A 14,402-nucleotide genomic window follows, 5' to 3' on the forward strand; every position below is an offset into this window, starting at 1 on the left:
TTTATTTAAAATATATATTTCTTATTTTATATTTTGAGTTATAATAGTTTTTGAGATATACTTTTCACTTAAAATAAAATATAAATTTCAAGAACTTCTTTTAAATATAAAATAAGTTATTTCAAATAAATTTTCGAAAACAATTACTTATTTAAAATAAGAATATCCTTCAAAAACTTATTTAAAATAAAAAAGCAAGCTATTTTGATATTTTAAATAAAAGTTATTATATATTTTAAATAAATAAAATGCATTTCAGAGTTCTATTTGGCTATTTCTTATTTTATATTTTTAATAATTTCTTGCGACTTATTTATTATTTAATATTTTACATAAATTTTTGAACCTATTTTATATTTATTATTTCAAATAAGTCGTATCACTCTTTCATCGAGTCCTATGATTTTATATTTAAAATAAGTTTCTGGAATTTATTTTATATTTTATATTTTAAATAGGTCATATCAGTTATTTTGCCGAATCACTACAAAGTTTTTACTGATATAGTTCGTTTACTTTAAACATAGTAATAATAATAAATTAAGTTTTTGATAGGTGCAGCGTATATACTAGAGTTGCTATGTGTATATATGTAGGCGTTAGTTAAATATGTTGCCATACTCAACAGAGTGATTCTTTGGTTTATTTCAAGTAAAAAAGTCCATATAAACATGTGTCCTAAACGGTTTAGTTTCCGAAATAAAAAAATATAAACGTGTAGTAATAATCTGTTTATTTGAAAGAAATACAGCTTAAACTAGACAAAAACTAATCGAAAACAGAAAAACAGGCTTTAGTTTTTCTGATGAAATAAAACAATTAGATAAATTGTTGAAAATGTCCACCTTGCGCCATGATACATCCATCGACCCTTCTTCTCAAAGATTGACGTACACGCTCAAAGATACCATGTATGTTATTGCCTCGCATAAAACAACTATTCGATTTCTCAAATCATTCTCATTCTCAATTGGGGTGGTATAAACCAATGATTTCAGATGCCCCCAAAGGAAATAATCCAAAGAATTTAAGCCTGGTGATCTAGGAGCCTTTGACTTTGACTTTGTCACTTTGTTTACGGTTGTGCAAGTGATAACTCACGTGAAGCAAGACATATTTATGCAGGAAGATATCTCCAATGCAATTTACCGTTTCGTCAAACACTTGCGAACATTCACTTGTACGTAGGAAAAGTTTCTGCAATCTAGTACTTCCAGTGGCGCCAACGTTCTACTACTATCATATTCGTAAAATTAGACGTTTTTAACCTATAATTCAATTGACAGTTTGTACCCAAGCCAACTAGTTTTGTTTGCATAGTATTTTAAAAAAAGTTATTTTGTAAGAAAATGGAAATTTCGCGTGAAAATTTTCGGGCAATGATTTTTTACGATTACAAATGTAATCTAACTCCGAAACAATGCATCGATCGACTTCATTTGGCTTTTGGGGATGAAGCACCATCCAATAGGACTGTTTATAATTGGTTTGCCGAATTCCAGCGTGGACGTATCTTTCTTAGTGATGAATTCCATGAAGGTCGTCCATCCGCGTCTGTTGTTGCCACTAATGTTGATGCTGTGCGTGAAATGATTGAGCGAGACCGGCATATAATATACCGTGAGATTCAGGCATCCTTAGACATTGACATGAAAGCAATACATATGATTTTGCATGATCACTTGAGCGTACGGAAACTTTGCAGTCGTTGGATCCCACACAATTTGACCGAAGCTCAAAAACAGGCTCGTGTTAAATGGAGCAAAGAAATGCTCAAGAAATTCAACCGAGGTCGGTCAAATTTGGTCTACAACATCGTTACTGGGGACGAAACATGGATCTATTCGTATGAGCCCGAAAGTAAACAACAATCCATTGTTTGGGTATTTCAAAATGAACCGAAACCAACAAAAGTTGTTCGTTCACGCAGTGCTGCCAAGCAAATGATTGCTTGTTTCTTCGGTTATACCGGACATGTGACAACCGTGACTTTAGAGGATCGAAGGACTGTAAATACTGATTGGTATACAACAATTTGTTTGCCAGAAGTCATAAATGAATTGCGTAGAACAAACCGAAATCGTCGCATCATCCTTCATCATGCCAGCTATCACACAGCACGTCAAACCGTTGATTTTTTATCCAGTAATAATGTCGAATTGATGACTCATTGTCCGTATTCACCTGATTTATCACCTAATGACTTCTTTTTGTTCCCAAACATTAAAAATAAGATGCGTGGTGAGCGATTTGAGTCGCCTGAAGCAGCTGTTGAAACATTTCGTACTGTTTTCTGAGGTTACAGCCTTAGAGTGGAAAAAATGCTTCGAAAATTGGTTCGAGCGTATGCAAAAATGGATCTTAAGGATCTTAAAGGCGAATACTTCAAAAAACAATAAAACCATTTACCGAATTTTACATGTTTTTTTTTTCATATTGTTTGCAGAAACTTTTCCAGCAGCCTAATTATTTCGGAAACTAAACCGTTTAGATCACATGTTTATATGGAATTTTTTTACTTGAAATAAACCAAAGAATTGCTCTGTTAAGTATGGCAACATACTTAACTAACACCCTGAATAGATTAACAAGCTTTACTCAGAGATTTTCCGATCATTTGCTGTCCACTTTTCCTTAGCGAAGATATCAAATAAAATTATCATTTATTGCACATTTCTAATTTCTTATTTCTAATATTTGGTTCGATTGTGATCATTTCCAACATGAGTCTTGTTTATTTGAAAAAAATTGCTTTATCGTGAAAATTAAGAATATGAGTTAATTACAGAATGCACTCATTCTCAGTTTAGTTTATCAATCATTTTTTTGAGAATACGATAAAATAAGGTATAATAATTTATGCTTACGAAAAGTATAGTTCAGCCGAGCTTTGAAACTTATTGCTGCTGTTTAAGAAATTATTTAGAATGTCAATATTTCCTTCTGCTGTATTATCGGCGCTGTGATTCCTTTTGGTACTCGAATCGACACATGCATCACCCCATTCCTTCAAACAGGTAGCCCAAGGCAATTCGGCGGAAAAGGATGCGATCAGATAATAAAGTGTTAATGCCATCAGTGAACTATAGTAAGTCGCCAATGCTACAGTCGAGCAGAATTGCGCCCATCCGACTCCTGTCGATACAAGATGCGTTTTCGTTTAAACGAGGACATTTATAAGAATTTATGAAAATTTATATTTTCTATGTTAACAATTTTTATAGGAAATTAATTTACAACTTGGAGGAACTTGTCCCAATAAAATTCTAAGGTCCAGAATTTAATTTGTATGAATTGTATAATCATTCAATATTCAGCATATGCTTTATCCAGATATGTGTTTTATCTCGAAATGATAGTAAAGTTTAACTCTATGCTGTAGCTGTAAAGTTTAACTCTATGCTGTAGCTGTAAAGTGTAAGTATTGCTGTTTATTTTTCCATACATATATACCTACAGATATAGGATGTTCGGTAACAAATGCGAGAAAATAAAATAATTTGAGAGGATCCCGTTGGTCCACATTCCGCACATATACTCGTATTCTCACATGAGTTAGTGCCTAGTAATTTTTTACTGTTTTTTTAAATTGACAAGTCAGCAACGTACGCAATCGGATCCCTCTCGAATGATTCTAAATGATACAATAAAAAAGGAAATCAAGAATATCATAAAATTGCAAATAAGGCTTTATTATTTTCAAAAATTAGATATTCATGTAGAAATCTAAAAAACACGCATGTCTAAAAGACGTTTTAAAAAAGAAATATTTTTGAGATTTGAGAGACATCTTTAAAACGACTTTTATTCTCAATTTAAGGGAAATTAAGATTTTTCGCAAAAAACGCCTTCCTTAAAATCCGATAAATTTTGGCAAGAAATCGACTTTGTTCGACACAAAATGTCATTCAATTCCGGACATTTTCAAAAATTCAATTTCGGACAAACTTCGGAAAAATTCTTTAAACAATTTTTTGTCATAAAAGATTATTTTGAAATTTAATTTATAATTTAATTAATAGTTTAATGAGTAGTAGCAATACATATTGAAACACAGTCAATTTTATATTATCTAAAATTATTGTCTAAAAAAATTTTAAATGTAACAAAGTCGAGAGCAAGTCAATAAGTTCTTAGAAAATCTGTCAGAGGGCACTCGTAGTGTCATGTCACTTTACTTTTTGACAAGTAGCATCTTTCAGCTGATTACTGTCAAATTTTAAACGGAATTCATCGTGTGGTTTCATTTCTGTAGACGATTAAAGCGAACAACCTTTGTATTTTTTGCAAAATGGAAAAAAACGAGTTTCGTGCAGTGATCAAACATCTACATATAAAAGGTTTAACGCCGAAAGAAATCAAAGCCGAGTTGGATAATGTTCATAATACATCTGCACCAGCGTTTGCGACTATATACAATTGGGTGAATAAATTTAAACATGGTCCAACACACATCCACATGTGATGCATCGTTCGGGACGTCCAATTCAGACTGCTACCAGAAATCATCGATAAAGTCCACGATAATGTTTTGATTGATCGACGAGTGAAAGTGCGCGAGCTTGTTGAGGCCATATCACATAGCACAGTGATTTCAGTTGGGCATAAAAAAGCTATCGGCAAGATGGGTGTCGCGTTTGCTCACTATGTTATGGACCATAAGCGCGACTGTGTGACGATTTCAAAACAATGTTTGGAGATGTTTCAACGTAATCCAGATAAATTTCTGCGTCGATTCATTACTATGGACGAAACATGGATCCATTACTTCACACCCGAGACGAAGGAACAGTCAAAACAATGGACTTCATCGGGTGAACCAGCTCCGAAGAAGGCGAAGACCATGAAGTCAGCCGGAAAGGTGATAACCACAGTTTTTTGGAATGCACGCAGTATAATTCATATCGATTACCTTCATATCGGTTACCTTCTGTTGAAGCAAACGATTAATGGCGATTACTACGCAGCCTTATTGGACCGTTTCAATAACATTTTAAAGAAAAAACATCCCCATTTGGCGAAGAAGAAAGTGCTCTTCCATCAAGATAATGCACGGGTTCACACGTGCCCGACACCGATGACCAAATTCAACGAATTTCGCTTCCCCATTCAGCATTTTCGCCAGATTTAGTTCCCTGCAACTATTTCCTGTTTCCAAACCTGCAGATATGGTTCGGAGGAAAGAGATTCACCAGAGAGCAGCTCATCGCCGAAACAGAGGCTTATTTTGAAGGACAAATTATATTATTGAGACAGCTTGAAAAAGTTGAAGAATCGTTGGATCAAGTGTATCGAGCTGAAAAGAGACTATGTTGAGAAATAAAAATGAATCAATCAAAAAAAATGTGTTTATTATGTTTTTCTAAAAACTTATTGACTTGCCTTCGTAGTTTAGTTGAGATGAGAGAATTTCGATGTCTGAATGAAAATCAACGTGACGCGAAATAAAGAAGAAAGTAATGGTAAGTTAGTTTAATACATAATAACTTTGTTTGGGGTTTTTGTTTGTTTTGATTGGTTGGTTTTAATGGTTTTTGTTGCGTCTTAATAACTTTAATCACTAGGTAAATGCATTATTAACTAACATTAATATTCTTGCAAAAAATACAAAACTAATGACTGGATAATTGATCGTATTTATTGTACTGACTGTGTTTATGTAAAAAATATATACTAGCTTGATTGTGAATGTTTTTTTTTCTTTGGTTGGTTTGGGTCAAGCTGATAGTGTGGAGAAAAGAAGTGGATCGAAACGAAATGGCCATGATGCTAGTTTAATGCAAAAGATTAACATGTATTTTTTTTTTTAACCAAAAATTGGTGAGATTTGCATTTTAACAGAAAAAGAGGTGCCTGCACTGAAAACTACTAATACCAGTAATGAAAATTTGCTTTTGAGATGATGACTAGATAATATCTCTTCTACTTTTGTTGCTATCAAACGGGGCATGCTGTCGACGTCATCTGCAATATCAAGTGACTTATTAAACTCTGAATTTGCTTCAGATATCGGAAGCTATATTAGTGAAAACATAAATCAATTATCTGATTCTACTAAAGCGTTAGTGCTTGAGAAACATTGAATGCCATCATCTAACTGTGTTTTTCCGTATAACGTTGTAATAAAACTAGGAAAGCCAGAAACCAAGAAACTAGGAAAGCCGGAAACCAAGAAAAAAATGTACTCAAAGATCTCATCTTAAAAAATTTTATTGGCTTATTATGTTATCACATAAGGATCAGGGGCTTTATTGCAAGTATTGCACTTTGTTTGCTACTACTGCCACAGATTGTGCTAGGTCAAACCTCAGACTACTTGCAAAGAAACCACTGAAGATTTTTGACTGCTTATTAGGAGAAAATGGGTTATTAATACAACACCAGCGCAATCATTATCATCAGATGATCGTTAAAAGCGCAATCATTATCATCAGATGGTCGTGGGAAAAACTTTTTAGCATGCTATCATAAGCCCGAGCTTGATATTGTCAACCAGATTTCCACTCAACAAATGGCTCAAATTATAGAAAACAGAGATCGCGTGAGACTAATTATAAAAACAATAATATTCTGTGGTCATCAAAATATACCACTACGCGGCAACAGAGACAATGGCCAGTTTTCCAGTACAAATATCGACGAAAGTGTGGACTAATCCGCACTGAAGACAGTTGAAATGTGGCAACAGCATATTATTGTTTCGTCGCTTGGCGTCCGAGGGAGAGAAGGAAAATTCCGTCAAATTACAAATTTAAATTGTTCTAATCCAGAAATGGCACCGCTAATCTTTCCCATTTTTTTTTATAAGGTTTCTATAATATTTCTATATTGCATATTTGTTTTTAAAAAATCTGTAGAAGATTTTCGCCGCATAGTAGTAAAACGTTGTTTCAACAAGACTTATATAGAAGTTTACGTGTTAAAAGCTGAAACTTTTCAAAAATGAATATCTCCATTTCGGTACTGCTAGGGTTTTTGAAATTTTAATTATATTGAGTCGTCCGGAAAGTCCGTGCGTATTTTCCGCACGGACTTTCCGGACAACCTTGGGTTATCCGGAAAGGTCCGTGCGGAAAATACGCACGAACTTTCCAGACGATCCAATATATAGATAAAATTATTTTAAACATAATACCCAATTTCAAAAGAATTTGTAGAAACTCAATTTCTCGGAGAAATACTTTAAAAATATCTTAAACATGCCTTTCAGTTAACTTTTTTCAGACGTTTCAAAGAATTGTATAGTGTGTTAAAAACGACTTAGGCCAGTATCCATTCTTATTTCAACACCGTCTTATGTAATATTTTAAAACGTTAATACGACTCTCTCATAGATTCAGAACATCTTATATTTAAGATAATCTTAAACATAAGAATCGACTCCCAAACAACACAAAATACTAAAAAATAACAAAAGTCTTTTTAAGCTGTCTTTTCGACAAAAAGATGTTTAAAAGATGACAAAAAGATCTATATCAGATTTTTTTGATAAAACAAAAAGATGTTCTTATCAGATGTCTTTAAAGCCAGCGGCACATTGTTATCTTAGATAAAAATATCTTTTCGTATTACCGAAAAGACAACATAAAGAAGATATCTTTCCGTTATTTTGATACTTTTCATTATTCACCCGCGAGTAGTACGCGAAATCGCCATCAGACGAATCTGATGGAGTTTTTCGTGATTGAAGACCATGTAAGATAATAAGAGCATTATAAGAAATATTATCCATATATTCTAATGAAAAGTAATAAACTACTTTTTTCGCATTTTATCGCGCGGCAAGCATTTCCGCGTCCAATGTGCAGAAGCCATAAGAACCATTATCTTTCATCATATAGAATCCCTTTTGCGGACTTGCTTTCAAAAAGTAGTTTATTACTTTTTGAAATCTAAGATGCGGAAGCCATTACACACAGGACACGCCAAACGTCGCAAAACACAAAGAAATGGAATGTATATTGAGAGTCACGCAATTTTATTTAGTTTTTGTGTAAAAACTAATTCAGGGTAGTGATGGATGATGCGGGCTAATATCGATGTAGCGTATAATCGTGAATAATCGTATTAATACAAAAAATATCGAGCGTTTTAGATTAGTAGCGTTAATATCGCTGCTTCAATCACATAAAAATAGATTGAAAGTGCTGCATACATCTCATGAATGTAAATTATGTAAATATTTTTTAAACAAAAAATACACGTATATATCTTATATAACATTTTTTATTTCTAAATTAGTTACATTATCCCTTTTTTTACGTTTAATTCTGTAAATATTAATTAAAAAATTACAAATTTATAAATAAAATAAATGAGTATAATGTTCTACGCACAACGTATAAGAATAAATATTAAATATCAGAAAGAGATAAAAAATTAGAGAAGTTAAACATAATGCATAATAGGTACAAATAGGATACATAAGACATATTATATGTCTTATATCTTACTTTTGTTCATTGTGCGTTATGTTTAATATCTATTTCTTATTGTTTTGTGTCTGTAATATGCAATATTGATTTCTCTATTCATCCTTAATGAAATTTAGATGAAAGAGGTATTGCTTGTTTTTATTCTCATCTTGATTAGTAGCAGCAATCTTTCCTTTGTTGTAATAATCAAGAGACACGGGCTGTGTTCTACTTGACACTCGCAACGTTTGCGAGCATCGTTTGTCCTTGTTTATCATTTGATAAACGACAATCATAAAATGATTCCACGAGCATTGTGAGCAATAAGTGAAACGCAGCAACGGTAGTGTTTCGGCGATCTCGGCGCTAATGCCGGCTGCAAACCAGCAATGTTTGTTGCGTCCGATATGCGATATCCAATATAGCTTTAGAATGAAAACATCGATAAAGCTATACGCTCATTGGATATCGCGTGTAGCACGCGACGAACATCGCGCTGTGGTCTGCAGCCAGCATAAGATGACGCTAAGCGCAGCGCCACTACTATTGTTCTTTTAGAGCTTTAGTAGAAAGCTGACTTATAATCTTAAGACAGTGTCTTATGACTTAAGTCTTATGTCTTTAATAACGCATAAGAACTGTCTTATGACTTATGTTTTAAAGACACCTCATATTTATATACCTTTAAGACATAAGTCATAAGATAGTTTTTGTGCGTTACTAAAGACTTTTGTACATTACTAAGACTTAAGTCATAAGACACTATGTCTTAAGATTATAAGTCAGCCTTTCGGCTCTTAATCTAGACAATAGGTTTTTAAATCTTAAGCCACAAGAAATAGACGAATCATAGTCAATTATTCTCGTCGCATTTGATTGTAATTGGTTAATTTCTTATGATTTAAGGCTTAAAACACTTATTTGAACTTATTAGAGCGAGATCGTGAATTAAGGCCATTATGCGTTATGGGCTTTCTACAATAAGCCATTAGTCATAAATTAGAAGTCAAAAGCTAAAAATTGATGATTATAATTGATCAATTTTTAGCTTCTGACTTCTAATTTATGACTAATAGCTTATTGTAGAAGACTCATTATGCAAGAGTCTTATGCTGCGGCCATTAATCTTATAATTTATAACAGAAAGAAACCTGAGAGAGGACATGACGATCTTTTGCATGTTACCGTAAAATGTTCTGCGCCCTCTGAAGAAGTGGATATCACCTACACAGTGATATCTTTTTTTACTGTGCCCTTGATAGAATAAATCGTTAAAATAGCTAAATTCGTTGAAACCTCTGTTAATTTTGAATTTTAGTTATTTCGGCTATTTCGTAGAAGTGTTTTAAAGACCGATATTCAGACTTATATCGATATGTAGGAATATCAAGCGATGAATTATTGATACAAATTACTGCCATATCGACACTAAATTCTTCGATATCGGGGATATCGGTACAAAATCACTCATTATTTCAAGGACCTGATGTCTTTCTAAAAGATTTTTAAATTTATTTTTATAACAATTTAGTCATCTTTTAGATGACATTGTGCTCTCTCTCTCTCTATTCCTATCAGTTATAATATTTATTGGAAAGAGCCTAAAGCACATTTATAATTTAAAACATTAAACTGATTGAAGGACTCTTCCTATACAAAATAAATAACAATAAAAAAAGGGCAAAGAGTAAGAGTCAACACATTTCTTTAAAAAGGTCACACAATTAAAAGAATAAATTACAAATAGAGAAAAGTAAAATTAAAAAAAATATATAATAAAAAATAAAAAATAATAAAAACTCAGTTTAAATAGAAATAAATTTACAAGTTTCGGCTACCGGATTGAAGCCTCTTCAGACATTAGCTTATCGAAAAAAAATCGCAGTACAAAATTAATTATCGCAAATGTTCACATATTCATTATATTCACAGTTCGGGTGAGTCCTGATATAGAACTCGATATTATTCACGTACGATTGAACAGTCAAATGTGTTTCATATCTCTTGGAAATGTTCTAATTGATAAAAAAGATAAAAAAGACTTCTTACGAAAAAAAAAACGCAAGCAAATTAACATACCGGAATTCCAATAAGAAATAAAAACTCACCAAAAATTATGTGTAAATTATTCAAACAAGTGTGTCCATATAAGTATAAAAAAAACCATTAGAATATATAACAAGTGGAACGCTGTATAAGATGTATAAGATGTATAAGATGTATAAGATGTATAAGATGTATAAGACGGATATTGTGTATCGATTATTATGTACGCTCACTGATGCGGATCACCACGGACTGAGAGAAAAGATGGACTGTCAGTATCGAAAAGTCAAACCTTATTTACAATAGGTATATATGCCTTATGAAGATCTTCAGTTTGTAAATTCAAACTATTTTTCTGCTTCTTAATATTGAGCATCTCGGAAATTAAGCGTTTGCTGTAACAAGGCTCTTTATCGAAAATTTTGACATTATCCCATTGGAAATCATGATCATACCGCAGCCTGTGCTCCGTTATGACAGAACGAACAGAAGTGTTATGTCTAATATGATTACAAAGTTCTATAATTTTGGTTTTCAATTGTCTGCCCGTCTGTACGACGCATCACAATTATTACACGATATCTTATAGACTACATTGCTCTTAGATGTATGGGGACAAATATCCTTTTGTATTTTAATATATTTGCCTATTTTATTAGGACTGTGAAAAGATACCCTGATGTCGTTTTTATTGAACCGTTTAAATTTTTCTGTGTAAAGAGGAATAATGGTACCGTAAGCCAAGATGCAGATTCATACGCACCGACATTGTCAACCAAATCTTTATGTGCTATGTATCTATTTTTAATTAAATTTTTTATACGTTGATTAACTCTGTCAAAAATAAAAGTCAATGGGTAGTCATTATCTAGTAAAATGTTAATAATAAATGTCAAATTTTTTGTATGAAACATAAAGTCAGAAAGTAAAAAAGTTCTGTCAACTAGCGAAAAAATTGTACCTTTCTTTTGTGCGATAGGATGATTTGAGTTGAAATTTAAAAACCTCCCTGAAAAGGTAGGTTTACGATACCAATCAAAAATAAAACGATTCCTGTTAATAGAAATAGTGATATCCAGAAAATTTATTTTATCTCATCTTATTTCTGTAGTGAATTGAAGACGCGGATGAAATGAATTAAATTTTTGTAGTAAAATATCAATTTTTGAGGGAGAAACTGTGGTACAAATGTCATCTACGTATCTATAATAAAATAAAATATCCAAATTCAACGACATCAAGTACACCGTCTCTAATCTCCTCGTTACTAGGTCCGCTATTACAGATGATAAAGGAGAGTCCATGGGAGTGCCGAAGCTTTGCTTATAAATTTTATTATCAAATGAAAAAAAGGTGGAATCTAAAATGAACCGTATCGCTCCCAGGAACTCATTCTTAGGCAGAGAGCAATCCTTGGAAATAAAACTCCATTGCTCATTCACACAATCAACCGCTATCTCTATTGGAACATTCGTAAAAAGTGATGTAACGTCCAATGAAATTAATTTATATTCACCTGTAATGTATAATCTTTTTAATTTTTCAACTAATTGAAAGTTATTTTTGACGTAACTATCCGCTTTAAGAATAGTCTTGAATAGTATATTGTACAAATGTGTAGCCAATGCATATAGCGGACTGTCTATCGATGAGACAATTGTCTCGGTAGTCTAAAGGCTCAGGACACTCGCACGGAATGCAAGAGATCCGGGTTCGACTCCCGGCCGAGGCAATATTTTTTCGCAATAAAATTATTACAGTTTTTAAGATTGGGAAGAATTTGGGGGGATTTATTAATTTCAGAATTATTGTGTGAATCCGATAATTTCATCGGCTCTCAATTTATGTCTGAAAAATTAATTATATACTTTCAATTTTATTGAATGTATATTAAAATTAGTAGTTCAACATCTTACCGCGATCTATAAGGCGCTGATTTCAATGAGTTTAGTTTTAAAATGTTAGATCCTGTCAATCGTTGTTTAGAAATATATTACTTTAACTTTTCTCTCGCGTTATTCTGTATTAATCCTGCTTTACAATAGATATAGTAGTCCTTAAGTTGTAAGAAACTGATCAATCATAGTTGAATGTGAGGAGAATAATAAACTATATATGATTGATTAATTTCTTAAATTAGTAATGAACAATTAGATGTGAAATAATTATTCGTTTATTATTCTGATTAATTTTGCTAACCTACATGCATTTTTATATACCTGCGGGATTTCAAGCGAAATATCCGAGGTTTTAACTGTAAGTTCTAGTTTCCAAAATTTTGATTTTGCTCATATCCTTTTATTATTGTTAATTTCAAAAACCAAAAAACATTCAGCGCAATTTTGGTATTCTTGATTTCCGTCTTTATTTTATCATCTAGAACAACTCTTTAAATTTTCTTTCACTTGCCGAACACTTTGTATAATTTATTCTTACACATTCCGTATCGCGTTAATTTTTAGGTCACCCGTAACTTACGTACAAAAAACGTATTAGTAATACATTCTCTAAGAATGTGCGATTTTCAAAATTTTGTATTACGATCTTTTTTAAATATCGCAATGAACACGATATCGCATCACAATTTGTATGTGTGTATATTATACATTTATTCAACTAATATTTTCGTCACATCAAAAATCTTTGGTAAGTTCAGAGTAGTGATAGCTGTAAATAAAAAATATTAATTGTTAAAAAGCAGTAAATACAAAAGTATTTGTCCTTTAATGTAATAGCATTGAAAAATCTCTAGTAAAATTCGGAATAAATTTTTACAAAAGAAATCTTTCATGAAATAAAACATTATATTAGTTTTTATTACGCGATAATCAAATTGTTTGCATAAATTAAAAGAATTAAAAAAAATAGATGTAGAATATTAATCACGGGCGATTCTAAATTACACGCAATTTTGCGATTAGTTACACTATTCGTACTACTATTTAAAAAAAAAATCGTGATGCTTGCAAAATCGTGCATCTCTACATATTACTTGCTAAACGTTTTTTCTGAAAATAAAACTATTTGCACCTATATATTTTTCAGTTTGTCTATCTCTTGCGAGAAAATTATCAGATCATTATTACCGACAAAACTCGGTGACATGCTCCAGACTTTAACAGATGAGCTGCCGGAGAACTGTCCAATGATCATTTCCATAAAGTAAAATGGTTTACCCACCAGAAAGAGCAGGATTATGTACGGAATGAGAAAGGCGCCGCCGCCATTTTCATAAGCCGTAAACGGAAATCGCCAGATATTACCGAAACCGACCGACACAGCGATACATGACATAAGGAATTCCACACTGTTGTTCCATGTTGCGCGCTCTTTACTTGAATCAATGACTTGCTCGTCCAAAATGGCCGTTGAGTTTTCAGAGTAACACCTTGTCTCGCCGTTTCCAACATGGGACTCATCTATTTGAAAGACGACGTTATCGAGACCCAGTTCTATTTTGTCCTTCTGCAATTATGTACAAACATAGCGTTTAATTGAATAATTCAATTGATATTTGTCGCAATAAGTTCTTTGCATTTTATTAACATTAATTAAAACTGACGACCTTTCAAACTTTTATCTATTGGCACTGACCAATATTTTTATCGCATACATTAGAACTAGATATCGGACTCATATTTTCTGTATATGTCTACGTAGCATGTATATGAAACAAGTAAAAGATTAATTAAATTGACATTAAATTAACGATTAACTTAATTTATACTGTTATTATTATTTGAATATGTTATATTATTATTATTATTTTATTATTATTATTATTAGTTTTAATCTGATCAGATTGTATTTTAAATCTGACAATAATTGACGAGCAGTTTGTTCAACTAAAAAATATATTTAAAAATTGAAAATTACTTAGAAATATTATTAGGCATTAAAATTCAGTTTTGTATGCCTTCTGTATTTGGCGCTTCTTATTTA

At 32.1% G+C, this 14,402-nt stretch overlaps 1 protein-coding gene across 1 annotated transcript in view; it reads right to left on the reverse strand.

Moving 5' to 3' along the window:
- Positions 1–14,402, reverse strand: part of LOC108745851 (sodium-dependent nutrient amino acid transporter 1-like) — a 31,085-nt gene that overhangs the window by 15,406 nt on the left and 1,277 nt on the right. The window contains exons 2-3 of the mRNA XM_018482247.1: positions 13,547–13,925; positions 2,868–3,135 (exon numbers count right to left, since the gene is read on the reverse strand). Coding sequence (XP_018337749.1) covers positions 2,868–3,135; positions 13,547–13,925 — 647 coding nt within the window. The remainder of the gene's footprint in view (positions 1–2,867; positions 3,136–13,546; positions 13,926–14,402) is intronic.

Source organism: Trachymyrmex septentrionalis, unplaced genomic scaffold (genome assembly GCF_001594115.1).
Source record: "Trachymyrmex septentrionalis isolate Tsep2-gDNA-1 unplaced genomic scaffold, Tsep1.0 scaffold151, whole genome shotgun sequence".
Classification (NCBI taxonomy): domain Eukaryota; kingdom Metazoa; phylum Arthropoda; class Insecta; order Hymenoptera; family Formicidae; genus Trachymyrmex; species Trachymyrmex septentrionalis.